General features: G+C 39.4%; 1 protein-coding gene and 1 long non-coding RNA gene across 6 annotated transcripts in view; one reads left to right on the top strand and one right to left on the bottom strand.

The window, feature by feature from the left end:
• phf21ab (PHD finger protein 21Ab) overlaps positions 1-12834 on the bottom strand; it is a 37864-nt gene extending 25030 nt beyond the window's left edge. For 3 of the 5 annotated variants that reach the window (XM_017485990.3, XM_017485994.3, XM_017485993.3), the window contains exons 1-3: positions 12233-12831; positions 2636-2676; positions 2173-2271 (exon numbers count right to left, since the gene is read on the bottom strand). In XM_017485990.3, the coding sequence (XP_017341479.1) occupies positions 2173-2229 (57 nt within the window). In that variant the 5' untranslated portion in view covers positions 2230-2271; positions 2636-2676; positions 12233-12831. Of the gene's footprint in view, positions 1-2172; positions 2272-2635; positions 2677-12232 lie in introns of all 5 variants that reach the window. The other 2 variants (XM_017485992.3, XM_017485991.3) reach the window with 2 other exon arrangements.
• On the top strand, positions 6782-9973 carry LOC124628862 (uncharacterized). The gene is made up of 2 exons (XR_006983603.2): positions 6782-7917; positions 9811-9973. It is a non-coding gene; the product is annotated as an uncharacterized LOC124628862 (long non-coding RNA).
• Positions 12835-18137: the final 5303 nt, after the last annotated feature.

Raw genomic sequence — 18137 nt, 5'->3', positions numbered from 1 at the left:
ATATTTTTCAGTGATATAATTAAAAAACAGATAGAACACCGATATATGCTTCCAACTATACGGCACTCGAAAATCAGCCATAAAATTAAAACCACTGGCAGGTGAGGTGAATAACACTGATTATCTCGGTAGAGTGGCACCTGTCAAGCGGTGGGATATATTTATTAGACAGCAAGTGACAAGTCAGTTCTCGAAGTTGATGTGTTGGAAGCAGGAAACGCAGGCAAGTGTAAGGATCTGAGCGAGTTTGACAAGGAATAAATTGTGATCGTTAATGGTTAGACGTCTGGGTCAGAGCATCTCCAAAACAGCAGGTCTTGTGCGGTGTTCCAGTATGCAGTGATTAATACGTACCAAAAGTGGTTCAAGGAAGGACAATCGGTGAACCAGCGACAGGGTTATGGGCACCCAAGGTTCACTAATGCGTGTGGGGAGTGAAGGCTAGCCCGTCTGGTCCGATCCCAAGGAAGAGCTACTGTAGCACAAACTGCTGAAAAAGTTCATGCTGGGTATGATAGAAAGGTGTCAGAACACACAGTGCATATGGTAATTAGGCTGCAAGGCAGTGTGATGTTCTGGAAAATATTCTCCTGGGAAAACTTGGGTCCTGGCAATCTTATGGATGTTACTTTGACACGTACCACGTACCTAAACATTGTTACAGACCAAGTACACCCCTTCATGGCAACGGTAGTCTCCAATGACAGTGGCCTCTTTCATTAGGATAATGTGTCCTGCCACACTGCAAAAAAACTGTTCAGGAACGTTTTGAGGAACATGACCGAGTTTGACTCGGCCTCCAAATTCCCCAGATCTCAATCCGATCGAGCGTCTGTGAGATGTGCTGGACAAACAAGTCAGATCCATGGAGGCCCCACCTCACAACTTACAGGACTACAGGAACTTCGGGGTGCCAGATACCACAGCGCACCTTCAGAGGTCTTGTGGAGTCCATGCCTCGACGAGTTAGAGCTGGGTTGGTGGCACAAGGCCGACCTACACAATATTAGGCAGGTGGTTTTAATGTTATGGCTGATCGGTGTGCATTTGGGGAGATTTCCTAGCAGCTTTGCTTTGGGTTTGGCTGGACGCAGTAGTGAGTCTGTCCTGAATCTAATTGCTATGAAACATCCGTCAGTTACTTCCTCGATGAAATATGAATGGTTGTACTATAGCAGTTTTCCATCGCTGTACACTCTCACTCGAGAGTGCACCATGTCTCATTAACCTAGAGTTCGTTGAGTACACTCTGAGCATGCAAATACTGAGCCTTTAAAGCTATGAGCACAAGACTTGGCAACAATGTTCCTGCTCTAACAATAGTGCTGCCATGTTCCTGAACTACTGTATTTATCCTGCTGAGGCACTTCTATACTGATTCTCTACTTGCTGAAACATGCAACTCCCAATTATACTACCGGGAGAAGAGAGTGTTCTTGTTTTGCGTGTACTTCTCAATCCATGCATGCGTCTTCAATATTTACTGGCTCTATAGAAAACATGCACACGTGCGTCAACCGCCTCCTAGAGAGGAAGAATCCGTTCCTCCAATCCCCTACGGTAAAAACACACACACTTCCTCAGGTCACACATGTGCATTTGATTCTTTTGCACCGTTTAGTTCTTCCACAAGGTGGCAACAGTGAACTAGGGCCGTTGATTCTCAAGCTAGTCGAAGAAAAAAACGGAAGAGACGGAAACGAGTGCAGGATAGAAAGTACCCGCGTTTGTATAATTCTAGCCTTAAAGTGTATAAGGATTTGTATACGGGTGCTAATCGTGGTGAGAGATCGCCTAAGCGTTGATCTTCGTGTTGTTTTGATTCTTCTTCGTCGTCGTTGTCCTCCTTCACACCAAAAGACCTGCTTTACTGCTCCATACTGACCCCTGTAGGCCAAGAGGGGTAGTGCAAGATGTCATAACGCGCACGCAACGACCACCTGCGTACGTATCAAACGGAGTATGCTCTGAAACGCTATGTGTACGACTGTGTGTACCAAGCACACCAGAAGCTTCAGAGTCATTAAGCCGTCATTAACACACCCACGTCTAGATGTTTACTTAAAACAAGCCGAGACGATTAGTACTTAAGCGACAAGGTTCGGATCCGTTTTGATTAATAATATACAAGAACTTAAAATAATAAAGTGGATTTACTGAACCGTTTCCGACCTGATGGACTTGTATTTCCACTTTCAGGGCCTCCTGTAACGTTTGTAATTCCATCATCGGTCCAGTTCGCCAGCGAGTCAGTCCCAGAAATTTTTCAGCCTGTAAAATATTTAGAAAAAAAAAAAAGAAGTTATTTGTTTGGGAGGTTCATTCGAATGTAATCAAATGCGTCCTGTAGGGGAAAAACGACTGACACTCATTATCAAGTAGCGCTATGAAGGGACTAGTGGAGACTAGCTGGGACATTAAAGCAGTAACATTAACATGAACAGTGTGTTAGTTTTGGAGTGTCTGCAGTTGTAGGTTGTGTGTGTGTGTGGTTTTGACTAAGGACATGACAATTACCACACAGCAATGATGTGCGAGTGAGAGGAAGCCTTACAGACATGCAGTATCATTGATTTTGGTGCGTGAGGCACTGAGCCAAAAGGACAATTATAACTGAAGCTATTACAGGACTCACCAGCTGGCAATGAGACTGGTGTCCACTCACTCTCCAACTCCCTACACACACACACACACACACAATTAGACAAAGGGAGAGACACACTCAGTCTATAGAACAGTACAGCATCCACCTCTCAGCTCATTATTGTTGCACCTCTAAGTCAACATTTCTACTATTACGGGGGAAAAAAACCCCATACACATGCAAGAATATATTACGGTAACTCTAATATCTTTATTTGCACACACAAGAACTGCTGCAAATGCCAGACCTCCTGATACTGCGGCGTAAAGTCGTATTGCACTTCGGCTTCTCGTCAGATTTTCTGGCCAATCAAACGCTCTCTAGAATCTGAAGTGTCCCGCCCCCAAGGTTATATTAAAAAAAAAAAATAGATAAATACATTTTTAAAAATCACCTTGCCGAAGTTGCCGTCATTGAGCGAGAGAAATCATTTCAGCAAGTGCGGGTTGTAATCGTGCGTCTTTGGCTGTTTGAACGTGCGCGTTTCATTCCCTTTCCGCCCGAGAAGGAAATGACTTAAATTGATTCACTTTGAAGAAAGAGAGGTATTTGTGCCAGCTCACGGGTTTGTGACGGGCATTCCTCCACGGTGCTAACTAGAGCTGGGCGATATATCGATATAATATCAATATCATGATAAATGATTATGCGATACACTTCTCGGAGATATCGTTGGTATGGTGATTATATAATGTTTTTAATAATTACAAATTAAATGGCACTGAATGGATATCATTGATTTGACGTAATTAAAAAAAAAAAAAAAAAAAAAGAATCTTTCTCTTTGTAGGCACTAAAGAAAAGTATCGTCAAACTCAGTTTTAAAAAATTTGAAAGGGGGAGGAGCCACTCGACATGTCCCGCCCTGACGTGGAAATTACGTCAACACGTCGAATAACTCGGCGCACTTCATGGGGACGTTAACACAGACTTTAAAAAAATTTACTGCCATAAAACGCTGTCGTAAAAACTGTGTACAATGAATTGTCGGTAAATTCTGTGCTAGTTTTGACGGATTCATGAACATAGTCAATTTAAACTGTGCACTTGTTTAGTGAGTAATCTGTGTTTGTCCTCTCTCTCACACACAAACACACACCAGGACCACAAAACTTGATACACATCCAAGTAAGTTACAAATCTGATGTACAGGTAATCTCTACTAATCGCTTATCGAAAGAAAATCGATATGGATTTTAGGAACCAAGCTTATTTACCTTTATTTATTACATAAAATATATTCTAACCTTATCTTCTTCACTTCCACCCATTTTCCATACCGCTTATCCTACACAGAGTCACGGGGAGCCTGGAGACTAGGGGTACAAGGCAGTGGACACCTTGGACGGGGTGCCGACCCATCGCAGGCCACAATCTCACACACGCTCACACACTACGGACTATTAGGAAATGCCAATCAGAGCATGTCTTTGGACTGGGGGAGGAAGCCTAGCTCTGGAGGAAACTCCCGAAGCACGAGCAGAACATGCAAACTCCGTGCACACGGGCCGGAGGCAGGAATCGAACCCCCAACCCTGAAGGTACGAGGCAAACGTGCTAACCACTAAGTCACCGTGCCCCCCTTTACAAACTGGACATTCAGAAAGATTTACTGACCACTGCTCGTGTCGAATTTAAGGAAAACGCTTTGCTCTACCAGACTGAGAGTCTCAAAATGCAATAGCAAAATATATATATTACATAAAAATAAACAAACTTAAAATGGACTAGAAACAACACATTAACTATTAATTGTGCCACTCCTGTGTTTTCGCAAGACTTTTTTCCACGACACATGATTATATGCATCAGGGTTAGTTTAAAACAAACAAATAAACAATCAAACAGTGCGATTTTAATAGAAGTTTTTGAGAACAGTGACGTGGAAAGTGTGCCCTTTATACAGTATTAAACCAGAGCTAGGCTACAGCATACACATTTCATACATCACCACTACAAACACACACTCGTGCTACCGCTTTATAGTCATTTGTAATTATAGTTGCTGTACCGATATTCAGCTTGGGCGCTTTTCATTAATTGCAGAGTGTAAATAAATGTAGCCTGGGTTATTGATTAAAACACAATGAAAACACAATAGAGGCTGCTCTTGCAGGCATGAACAGTGCAATTCAGTTCAGTACTATACATAAGATCAGCTCAGTACAGATCAGTACAGTACTACACACAATCTAATGGAAGCGCTTCCTGTCTAAAGCTCCTTGTCATGTGGTTTTGCACAAGTCGATTAGAGGCATAAAAAGAAAATGCTACAAACATCCTAATGTTCAAGCAACAACTGAATCCAACTTGGTTATGAATAATAATAATAATAATAATAATAATAATAATAATAATAATAATAGCAATTTAAAAAATGAACGTTGTCATCAAAGAACCTTCAAGACATGCTGAGAAGAGAAAATGTCTGCCGACCCAATGCCTCAGCTTAAAGCTTCAGTGTACTAAGACTTACGTTATTTAGCTATTTATTTATTTAGTTAGTTAGCTAGTTAGCTATTTATTTAGTTAAAAGATTAACCCAAGGAACACTATTAGAAGAAGGAAAACACTGTACTTTTCCTTGTCTCTGGAGTGATACCCCGTCAGTATGTATCTTTTAAATGGTAATGTGAACGTTGTGTACCTTTAAAATGATTTAGGGCACACAACTAGACCTGAAGGACCACTCTTGTAGGTTTAATTAGCTTTTAGTGTAATACTTTAAAAAGGTGATATAAGCTGTTGCTCAGGGCCCCCAGATCATCAGGAGGTCCCATGACTCCTCCCCCTTTATATATATAAAAAAAAAAAAAAAAACCCCAAATAGTCTGATTCAAGCGTTCACACGGCTATTTTTCCCCCCTATTAACCGGATTATTTCAGATCCGGATCTACATCACCCCTTTCAATCCGATGGAAATATAATTCGGATCGACCGAGGTGTCCACGTGAAGGCTTTTCAATCCGTCTGAGCCATCAACACGATTACTAAAGGATTAGTTGGTTGCATGTAAAAGTACTAATGTCGTGTGGAAAGGATCAAAACTGTCATTTATGTCACTAAATTAACGTAAAATCTAACGTAACTAACGTCAGAACATCAGGCAGAAGGGGTGATCATCAACACGTGTGCGAAATTAATGATAATTAACAGGACGTAGTAAATTTGCTCGCTTTCGTGCTTCCGCTCGATATATCCAGACTAAGAGGTGTTAGGCTGGACACGTGTTAGGTTGCTACCTCGTTACTACGAGCTATAACACATAGTCTGTCGACTTTAAAGATAATCACAACTCCGGCAGATGAAACGCTCATCACCTGCAGTTCTTTTCAGCAACTCAGAACAAGATCAGGACCAATGAAGAAACGATTTTCAAAACTCAAACCTTTTACCATGCTTAGTAGCCTAATGAAATAAGGGTCATTTTTTTTCAGGTGCCATAAGGAAACATATTGGGGCAACTGAAAACGATGCAAGTACATTTTAATTTTTGCACATTTATGCAGTGATCTAAAATCAGCCAATCATGTGGCAGCAGCACAATGCATAAAATCATGCGGATGCAGGTCAAGAGCTTCAGTTAATGTTCACGTCAAACATCAGAATGAAGAAAAAGTGCGATCTGTGTGACTTTAGACGTGGCGTGGATGTCGGTACCAGATGGGCTGGTTTGAGTATTTCAGAAACTGCTGATCTCCTGGGATTCACACACAACATTCTGTAGAGTTTACACAGAATAGTGCAAAAAAACTGCAGGCTGAAACACCTTGTTGATGAGAGAGACTCGCCCAAGCTGTCCAACTTGATCAAGTCCGTGCCCATGATAGTCTCAGACTCCTGTTCTTGACTGACAGGAGAGGAACCTGGTGTGGTCTTCTGCTCCTGTAGCTCATCCACCTCAAGGTTGTGCATCATGCTGAGATGCTTTTCTGCTCACCACGGTTATACAGAGTGATTATTCGTACCACCATTTGTGAGTTTTTCACACCACTCTGTGTAAACTCTACAGACTGTTGTTGTTAAAAATCCCAGGAGATCAGCAGTTTCTGAAATACTCAAACCAGCCCGTCTGGTACCGACATCCACGCCACGTCTAAAGTCACACAGATCGCACTTTTTCTTCATTCTGATGTTTGACGTGAACTTTAACTGAAGCTCTTGACCTGCATCCGCATGATTTTTTGCACTGCGTTGCTGCCACATGATTGGCTGATTAGATAACTGCATGAACGTGCAGGTGTTCTTATTAAAGTGGATGTTGTGTGTATAACTAGCCAGTCATGTCTAAATTACGTCCGCTAAGATTCACCTTCTTCGGTGCTATAATACATAGACTATTACAATCCGCTTATTACTACGATTGTTTATTAAACTGTTTTTCCCTCAATGAAGATAGTGGAATACTAATTCTGTTCATTCTTGTACATTAGATAATATGACTGGTGTGGGTGGGTGGGAAGATTGATTAAGTTGTCACTAAGGGTCCCTAAATGTCACGTTAAAGGTGCATTAATCAATTGTTTTTATTCCTTACTTATACAAATGACATGGAAGATACGTAGAACAGGATAATAAATAAATGATTTTTTTTTTAAAATTGATTAAGTTACAACCTTAGCAAAAGTGTATAAAGGAGGAAAAAAAACAAAACAAAAAAACAAAAGAGACTTCTGGTCCGTAATGCTTGTTTGTGTTTGGTTGCGCCTCCTGACAGTCATTTTATAGGCACTCTACGGGCCACATAGATCCTGAGGATCCCACCTAGCTTTGTGAACATGGGCAGGAATCATTCAAATGTCGAGCCCACGTAACTGCTATAGACATAATCTTGGGGTTAAAAAAAACCCCAACAGAAGAAAACAAAAAAACCTCACCTAATGCATCTAAGTTAAAGCGCACCCATCATGGTTTTGAAATAGGGCTGGACGATTAATCGAAAAGTAACCGAAACTGAAATTCAGAACCTCTAACGACGTAATTTCCCTTTGTTGATTATTTTAAAAAAATTTTTTTTATTCCTGTTACTACTTTCCCTTTAAGAACATACTACTGCGTGTGTAGTCACGCGACTCCGCCCCGTCCGGTCAGCGGCACGGAAGCAACATGGAGATGGACTCAAACACCGAGATAACTGAGCAAGAGGAACAGCTTGTACCAAAGAAAAACACAGTGTCCCTCATTTGGACGCATTTTGGCTTCAGTAAAGAAGACACCGAACAAAATTTCGTCAAATGCAAACATTGCAGAAAAACCATTTCAGCGACCAAAGGTAATACCACCAATCTGTGTCAACACTCACAGCACAATCACGTTACCGATGAACAGTACATGGCTAAAAAAAACAAACAAACAAACAAACAAACAAACAAAAAAAACTGACAAGCGCCCAGCAACAAGTACCTTCCCAAAGCAGATGTCGATAACACAAGCATTTAAAAAAATGCTACACAATATGAAAAAGATTCAAGAAGATGGAAAGAAATAACTGACACCATTTGTTACTACATCGCGAAAGATATGGCTCCCATAGCTACAATGGAGCGCACTGGGTTTAAACACCGCGGTAAAACTCTCCACAGAACATACACTATGCCACTGCAACCATATTTTCCCCAAACTGCGCTGGCCAACATGTACAAAACATCATAAAAGGGTAGCTGCTGAACTGAAGTCTGCACTTTGCAGCCACATCTGACCTCCGCTCAAGTAGAATGATAGTTTATATAGTTTATAGTAGATCAATAGTTTGTGTTTCCTTCAATTATTTTAAAATAAGATAAGAAGCTTAGGTAAAAATTAGATTAGAATATATATATATATATATATATATATATATATATATATATATATATATATATATATATATATATATATATATATATATATATATCCCACCTTTAATAGTTGAGCATGTTTACGGTACAAACCTTGTCTGTAAACTATGAGGGCAACCCCAGACCCAAAGCAAAATAATCATTCATTAATCGTAATCGAGGTAAAATGCTCAATTAATCGAGATTTTGATTTTAGGTCATATCGTCCAGCCCTATTTTGAAACGTGCCTAATTTTGTTTTAAAAGTCTCATACAATAGCTTTATATGCATCCGAGGACAAAAAAACACTTTAACGTGCTCATAATTTAAATTGCCGCGTTACCTTTTCCCCCCAGTGTCACAAACGACTCACAAACAAATCCGATCTAAAGGATTTGTTCTAAACTCCTCCTTTCAGAGAGCATACTCTGCTCTGATTGGTCAGATGTCCCAGACTGTTGTGATTGGTCTACCAATGTGTGATTGGTCTACCAACGTGTCTGTCAGCGTGTGTTGAAAAGGAAACGCCCAATACCGTAACCGTCTGTCAGCGAGCAGCCGAAGAAGACCAGAGGCAGGGTTTTTTGTTATAAACCTACGTAGGTTAGTACAGGAAGTAAAGTCTGGAATCACTAACGACTCGTTTCAGCAGATTCGGTTCCTTCTTTTGGGAGTCATTAACTCCGTTTGTCATGTGCTTTGATTTTTGAAACTTTGCAGACTTTTTACATTGACTATCAGCTCTATAACACACTGCATGAAAGATAATATTTGAAAAACCATAATAGGTGCACTTTAAGTTCTATGTAGTTATACCTTGTGCATCTGACGTGTGCTATACACACCATGTACATCAGGGTTGTCCAGAGTCTGGCCCCAGGGCCGGATGCAGCATGTGGACAGATGCTAACTGGCTACTCTGTTAGAATGTATGATGGGTGACTTATAATTAGACTGTTACTGTCCATGTAAATGTAGTGAGTGAGAAGGGGCTAGAAACCACTAAGCACCAACTGAGTAGTGGACGTCCACGAACATCCACTGACAAAGACACAACCGACATGGTGCTGGCAAACATAGTTCCCTGTGTATGGAGACTTTTGGAACACAATGTATTTGTATTACACACACACACACACACACACACATTCATACATACATACATACATACAGAGAGATATAAAATAAACTGAAGGGTTTAGAACTTTTGAATATTTAACAAAGAAAGTAAACGTTCTTGAGTATTTAATATTTGGCACTATTTCTAGGTCCCTGTTTAAATGTAAAAAAATGTGTGATATTGACCGTGTTAACTGCTTTATACCTCGTGCCTGATTTTTTTTCCCAGTTGAAAGACGTGTTCAGACAACACGCCGATGGATTTGATCTAAAACGGATCATAAGGTTTTGCACAAACTTGCGGAGCTCGATTGCACGGTCATTAAACCGAAAAATGGGACGGACCAAATCCTAAGAAACTCTGAAATGCATGTAAATAAATTTTCACTCGAGTTGTTGTGGATAAATGTCATTTTTAACACAACAATTTCCATTACAGTAGAAAAGAATGCACTTCAACTAGTGCTCTCAGATGTCTGGACCCCACTGTATGGTATTGTGATGGTCAAATCTGGCCCCCTTTGGGGAAAGAAGGGAGGGGAAAATGTTTGTACACCCCTGATGTACATGAAGGTTCTGATGTGTGTGCTGTTCAACACGTGCACTTCTCGAAGTAAGAGCGACAAACTCAATTGTTTCACCTCAGGTACAAACCCAAGTAAAAGAACTGAGCTTTACAGGAAATGTAAAACTAACTAAATGTAAACAAACGGACAAGCATTTTTATTTGATCGAAACAAATAACAGCTTATAACTACATGAATAAGAGTGTCACCTGGTGAGATTAAACATCTACAGGACAGAGCTGGGCGATATAGTGATACAACATCGATATCGTGATAAACGATTACACGATATACTTTTCTACGGTATCGTCGGTATGGCGACGTACCGTTTACCTTTTTAATACTCAATCACAAATTAAATGATACTGAACGTGTGCCGCCGTTTTTACATTTATTTTTACTTAAACGTCCGTCTCCGTAAACATTACAGAAAGTATCGTCAAACTCGGTTTAACGGTCACCCCCCCCTACTGTTTTACAGACAGTTTATTAGCTAAAACGACGTGTATCGTCGAAACGTCCTCGAGTATCGCGATACGATATTTCTGCCGTGTCGTATCGTCCAGCCCTGGTACAGGAACACTATTGAGAAATATACACAGGGGTAAACACCGAGAGTGTTTTGTGAAGTGAGTACATTATAAGCTTGATGTTAAATCTTGAAAGAAGAAAGAAAGAAAGAAAATGAACCACAACACAACAAAACACCATCAAAAAAACTCCATATGAGCCTGGACTTATCTTCCTGCTGCTCACCTGAGAACTATCACAAAGTGCAAAGGGACAGAAGCACAACATTTGCTAACTCAAGTACACTTAAAAAAAAAAAAAAAAAAAAAACCCTTTATGACACATGAAAACGTGTCTCACGTGTGTGTGTGTGTGTGTGAGAGAGAGAGAGAGAGAGAGAGAGAGAATCTGCAAGGTGCACAGAAACAGCTCAACTCCAACAGCACACTTTCTTTATGAGGCCTAAAGCAGCTCCTATAAATTGAGGATGATGCAGGACTCGGTAGAAAAGTGCACTTTATTCCCACACGGGCCTAGCCTTCTTTACCCCTGGAGGGATTGTTTTAATTTCATTTCATTAACAGGAGTGAATGAGAACAAAAGAAGATGAAATAATAATAATAATAATAATATTAATAATAATAATATTTTTTAATTTAAAAAAAAAGGAAAAAAAAGAAAGTTTCCAAGCAGTTCGGGGTGGCTACCCGTCTTTGCTAGCTGAATCTCAAAACAATCTGCTCGGTCCTGTTACTTGGTGCATTAGCTAGCTAGGTGCATTAGCAAAGGCGACAGAGCGAACAAGTTTAGACGAGAGACCGACTAAACATTTCTTAAACATGGAAGTGCGTTTATTAACAACCGAACAACTCGGCCGAGGTTGTCAGAAACAAACCGGTGAACTAGACAAGCTTGTTTTCGCAATGAATAACTAGCTAGAAGAGAAAGAGAGAGATAGAAAGAGAGAGACTCTGATGTGGCATCGTGCTAGCACTCCGGCTAACCAGCGCTTTTTCATAGGAGAAGAGAAGCTAACACAACACAGCTAGAGGCTAACAAGCTAGCACTAGCCAATTGCAACGACATATAACTGTACTGGCAGGCTAACTGCGAGCAGTGTGTTGTGTTTTGTTTGATAAGACGTTTTCTAAACAATGCAACAAATTTGTTTGCACAAACAAGATTTCCCCATGAAGTTAAACACGGTCCTTATTATTATTATTATTATTATTAGAATTTATTTTGTTTTCGCTTGGACTCCTCCTAATAAGCAGTGCATTTAAAGAATAACACTCAACTCTTAGAATAAGGAGAAACCGAGCAAAAAGGCAGGCAGGAGGCAGGCATCCAGACTTCCTCACATTACAACCCCCACACACACACTCGCACACACACACACACACACATGTGTGTATATACATACATATATATACACACACACATCTTGACTATACGAAAACAAAAGCGGCTCAATAAAGCGACCAAAGTCCACAAAACGGCGAGAATAATATTTAAAAATAATAAAAAAAGTTTTAATAATATATATTTTCTGAAAACATCCCGAGGTGCACTTACCCAGCACTCTTCACTTGAGCGGTAGTCCTCCTGACAAATTATTTAAATAAATATTTACAAACACCCCCCCAAAATATCTCGGCACAAAAAAAAAAAAAAAAAAAAAACAATCTCCGAAACGATCCCTTACATAACTGTAGCCGTACACCAAGCATGGATTTACTCGGATGGATCCGATCTTATTTTTTTTGTTTGCTAGAATTTAATTTGTGCGTTTCTCTTTTTTTATTATTTATTTTTTTTTAAAAGAAGAGAGAAACTGAGATACAAAACAAGAAGAACTCTTCTTCAATCTCATTCACCACGACCGCAGCACAAAACCGATCAATGCGCGCAGGAAGAGGGAGACGAAGGGGCTGTTCAAACTACACGGAGAACGCCTGGGTTTAGCTTATTTGTAGGTTAGATGGTTTTATGTTCAATAAAAGAACGTTAAAGTGCTCGCTGTTGGTCAAATCCGTGCGGCAAAGTGAAAGCGAAACGTGTTTTGAAACAGGACTACTTTTTGTGACGGTGCGGCGAATTTATTTCACTTTGCCTAGGGAACAGTGGTACTGCGACTTCCATTGCCTAGGGAAAAACCCGGATGTAAACTCGGCGAAACTCATCTGGAGAGAAGTGGCACAGCCGAACTCCGTTCAACTCAACGCCAAGCAAAAAGAAGTAGCTCAGAAAAAAAGGAGAAGGAGGAGCAGGCCTTTGATTATATCCTAATAAAGTGGCTTTTACTTTGTTTGACGACATGGTTTACTTGTGCATCTCGAGTCCAGTCCCTCATAAACACGTGCATCGGTAATCATATTGTGCTGCGGCTGAATCGGTGGAGAAACAATACTCTTGCTGAGTGCGTGTTATGAAAGAGGAGGCTGCAGCTCCGTTAACCAATAAACAGTTTTTTTTTTGTTGGGTTTTTTTTTGTGGTGGTGCGCCGCCATGACATATTTTTTGAGCCTGGGTATTATTCCACACACTTTCATTAAAGTGTTTCAAGAACCGTCTTAAAGGTGCAATAGTCACTATTTTTCCATTTCTGACTAGTACAAATAATGTGTGTGTGGTGGGGGAGGGGTTGGGGTTATGCAGAAATTAAAATAATAATAATAATAATAATAGATTAAGCAGCATTTTCACAGAACAAGTGTATTATCAAGCTGAGAAATGAAAGCAGTTTTTAAAAACCTCATTTCCGGTCCTGAATAAATTTAGTTTATTTAGCCCGGGTTTATATTTGGATTGGCCCCTCTTGTCAGTCATTTTATAGACACGCCCAACTACACCTCCACCCCTCCACCAACTCTTCTTCACGTCCTCTTAAATCATTGTGAGGAGAATTTTTCATCTTTATACACAATGAGTTTTGAGTTGCATGCTTGAAAATGATGTTCTGACCCTCCTGGCTAAAGGTAACTGTAATTGCACCACCATAGTCGTTGATGTCAGTAACTATAAGTTTTGGGGGCTGAGGTTCATGTACATGGGGCCAGGCTAAGTGAGTTAATATATATATATATATATATATATATATATATATATATATATATATATATATATATATATATAATATTGCTCATGAGGAAAGGGCTAAGATTCATCAGGAGCACTGCCAGAAGCTATGAATCTCATATGCTGCAGGTCATAACAGCAAAAGGGTGCTCTAAGTATTAAAGATGCTTGCCGTGAAGGGGTTGAATAATTTTGAAACTGGAGAAATCATTATAAGTTGCATTTTCAGTTGAATTTGGGGAAACCACTTGAAGCATTCGTTGTGTTGAAATATTTCAATTGCTTTTGTTTGATTTGTTCATCGCAAACAGCTGAAAGTCTGTAAATTTTGACAATAAACCTGATTTGCAATGGGGGTTGAATAATTCTGATTGGAACAATGTGTGTGTGTGTGTGTGTGTGTGTGTATATATATATATATATATATATATATATATATATATATATATATATATATATATACATACATACATAAATATATATACATACATACACAAATCTCACCTAATGCACCTTCAGATAAGTCGTTCTGGATAGGTCTAAGGTTCAGAGATAGCACGAAACGTTTTTCGAGAGGTGTTATATGATTTTGTTAGGGTATGGAGGTGTAAATATCATCTGAAGCTAAATATGATGAAATTCTGTTTCTGTAGAATGATTAGCTACGTATAATACTACACTATATAACTAAAAGTTTTTGGACGTTTGATATGTGTTTCTTTCCCAAACTACTGGCACAAAGTTGGAAGCATACGTATGAAATGTCTTTGTATGAAGTAGCTTTACAATTTCCCTTCAGTGGAACTAAGAGGCCCAAACCTGTTCCAGCATGACAATGCCCCTGTGCACAAAGCGAGCCCCATGAAGACACGGTTTGCCAAGGATGTAGTGGAAGAACTTGAGTGTCCTGCACAGAGCCCTGACCTCAACGCCGACTGCACCCCAGGCCTCCTCCCCCAACATCACTCATGCTCTTGTAGCTGAATGAACACAAATCCCAACAGCCATGCTCAAAAATCTAGGTGAAAGCCTTCCCAGAAGAGTGGAGGTTATTATAACAGCAAAGAAAGGACTAAATCTGGAATGGCATGTTCAGCAAGCACATACAGGTGTGATGGTCCGGTGTCGACAAAACTTTAGACCATAAAGTGTACATATTATAATAGTTACCCCTTCTCAAAAACCCCCCAAAAAACTAAAACTCAACATGTGTTCAGATACTGGGGCAAAACAACTGAATATGTTGACCTCAACATGACTAACCGAATGAGTCGTTTTTCAAGCAAACAATACTCATTTACAGTCTACAAGCTCAGATTCCCTATATGAACCTTAACTATTATAAGTGATGACAGTGAAGCTATAATCTCTAAAGCAGCCTAGGGTGTTAGAAAGGCCCTGCATAAATTGAACACACAAATAAATAAATAAATACAATAAATAAACTGGACTCAGGCATTGTGTAAAGACATATTTAGTCCCTTTTAACAACACACTTTATCCCAATTTCACCACTTAGAGTGCTGTTCTATATTATTATACTCATTATCTACCTTATTAGATAACATTGCATCCGATAATTATTTTGTGTGGTGACCAGCTGCATTGACCCACTACATACTTCTGTAATGATAGTTTTCTAAAGTTACATGCCATTTTATTTATTTAACTACAACAAAAACTATAATTGGAATGCTGCTGAACTCAGTACCACTTAGTCCTGGGCTTTTTTGAGTCCATGCATGGATAGTGCGATATCTACTGTGTGTCTTTTTTTATTATTTACTTAGTAATGTTTGTTTATAGATTTAGTTTATTGTTGGAATTAATGGCCAAAACTTTAGTATTTATTTTTTAGAATTACCCCACCTGTTGAAATAAAGCACAGTGTGTCCTGTCCTTTCAAGATGGCACAACACTCCGTCCGTGTTAAACTGCCCTGGAGAATTGCAGCTGGTCTTTATTAAAATAAACAGAATACATTTTTGAAAAATTGAAATGAGGTTTTATGTGGAATCATTTATCGGAGGATTTTGCTTATTCTGGTTTCAGATGATGTTTATTCTTTCTAAAGAAACAAAATCAAATACTTATTGAGTTTTAAAAAAGCATTCGTAAGGGAATGCTAAATTAAAGACGGTATTTATTGTTTAGGCCTCATGACATCAGACTCAGTAGTGGCGGTTAGAAGAGTCTCGGTGAGAGCTGTAGTGAGATAAAAGATGATGATGAAGAAGAAGATGAAACAATTGAACAGTTTTTTTTTTTTGACTGTTATAAGGGAGGTCTGGGATAAAGTAAAAGAAATGGGATTTCGGGCTGAAATGAATATGAATTCGGTTTGCTGTGGCATTTTTAAAGGAAGCGTAACTAAAAGTGAGCATGACTTCTTGTGGTTTATAATATGTATGATTAAAACAAAACTTTGGAGGTGGTGGGGGGGAGAAGTATGTAAAATGACCAATGATCGGCAGTTATTTCACGTAAAAGCATTCAAGATGGAACTGAAGAGACAATAAAACAGTTTCGTGGATCTATCTTAATTAATAACTGCACTCTTATAACTAATAAAAATGAGTGTGTGATAGCCTTGTTCTAATGTAATATTTGTAAATGCAGAAATTTCAATAAAACGTATATTATTTTAAAGAAAAGGGCGGGAAAAAACAGTACTAATCGTTTTGGTCAGAAGAGGGAGACATAATATTGCATATTCTCACACAGCCAGCGAGCCATTGGACAAACTAGACCACAATCTATCCAGCTGCATTGTCTCGGTCAGTACCATAAGACCGGTTAGTAAATGTCATATAATTATGAGACACTAAAGAGAGTGAAACAGAAATTTAGAGCTGCACATATGTAAAGTTTCCAGATGTGTAATGATGTTACTGCAAAGTGCCCGAAGAGCTTATTTTCTATAGTATCTTTATGGCTACCTTATAAAATCTGCGGCTTGTAATTCGTATTTCTCATTAATAGTAACAAAAGGTTTTCAGATTTTCAGAAAATTCAGTAAGGATATATATACAGCATTGTCTATATTCATCTGAAGCAAATAGGTGTAATTCCACAGGCCCTGAGTAGAGGCAGGACCCAAGACGACCCTAGGAAATGTCCTAAAATGTCTACACCAAGGGCCTAAACAGCACAAAATTCTAACACAGTGATGAGGATTCATAAACAATGGGTTTATTTTGAAAGATTCTTTTAAATAAATTGATTAGCAAGCACAAAATTAATCACAAATGATTCATTTTCACTATAATAAGTGTACTACTGGTGGTTAAAACATGTTTTACCATGGTGTTTTGTGTGTGTGTGTGTGTGTGTGTGTGTGTGTGTGTGTGTGTGTGTGTGTGTGTGTGTGTGTGTGTTTAGGCTATGTATGTATCTAAACATTTAAGTCCTAACATTTGCTTCTTAGATGATATATTAAAGCTACATCTGATCTGTCTGGCTTTCACAGCATTTAAAGGAGCCCTATTATGCCCCTTTTTACAAGATGTAATATAAGTCCCAGGTGTCCCCAAAATGTGTCTGTGAAGTTTCAGCTAAAAATACCCCAAGGATCATTTATAACACCGTGCTGTAAATGCCCCTTTTTGGGTGGAAGCAGAAACACACTGTTTTCGTGTGTCTCTTTAAATGCAAATGAGCTGCTGCTCCCCGCCCCCTTTCCGGAAGAGGGCTGCGCCTTTACAGCTCATGCTTCGGATACTTCGGCAACAACAAATCAGGAGAACCGGTATGACTGACCCCAATAATTACCGGTGTTCAACCCTATATGCATGAATTATACAGATAGTAAGCGTTTTCGGGTTAAAAATTAAAATCTCCGTGAATACAATCAGAGACAATGGTAACTTTAGCCGTGGAATCTGCTCATTCAGAAAAGCAATTTGCAAACATTCACAAAATAAAGTGCGATACTTACGTCTTCTTTATATGAAGCTGGAACAGTTTGTATTGATCCATCCTTGAGAATCAACTTTTCAGCAAATCCTGCTTCGTATTGACCCTCGTTCACATAGCAGTCCGGTGTAAAATGATTTGAACAAAAATATATACGAATTTAGGTATTTTTCGGGAACATTTCCTTCATAAATATAACTTCTCCACTGCGTCTTCACTGGCTCTGACGCCGGGCGTACATAAAGACTCTTATGTTCATTCTCACAGCCAACAACAAAACAGTCACAAAGCTTACGAACCTGAGACATTCTTCTTAACACTGTAGCTGCTCCAGCTCGGAGAACACGGCGGACTGTGTGCAGCTCACTCAGGGGAGGAGCTAAGCTAATAGAGCAGAGTCCAACACCAGTCGTGGGCGGGGCCTGTTCCAACGTGACGTCACGTTGGAGAGAAAAAGCAAACGACCCGTTTTGAGACAATGTTTATG

This window comes from Ictalurus punctatus, chromosome 14 (genome assembly GCF_001660625.3).
Source record: "Ictalurus punctatus breed USDA103 chromosome 14, Coco_2.0, whole genome shotgun sequence".
Classification (NCBI taxonomy): Eukaryota; Metazoa; Chordata; class Actinopteri; order Siluriformes; family Ictaluridae; genus Ictalurus; species Ictalurus punctatus.
Note: the sequence above shows the minus strand (reverse complement) of the source record. Positions and strands in the feature narration are given on the sequence as shown.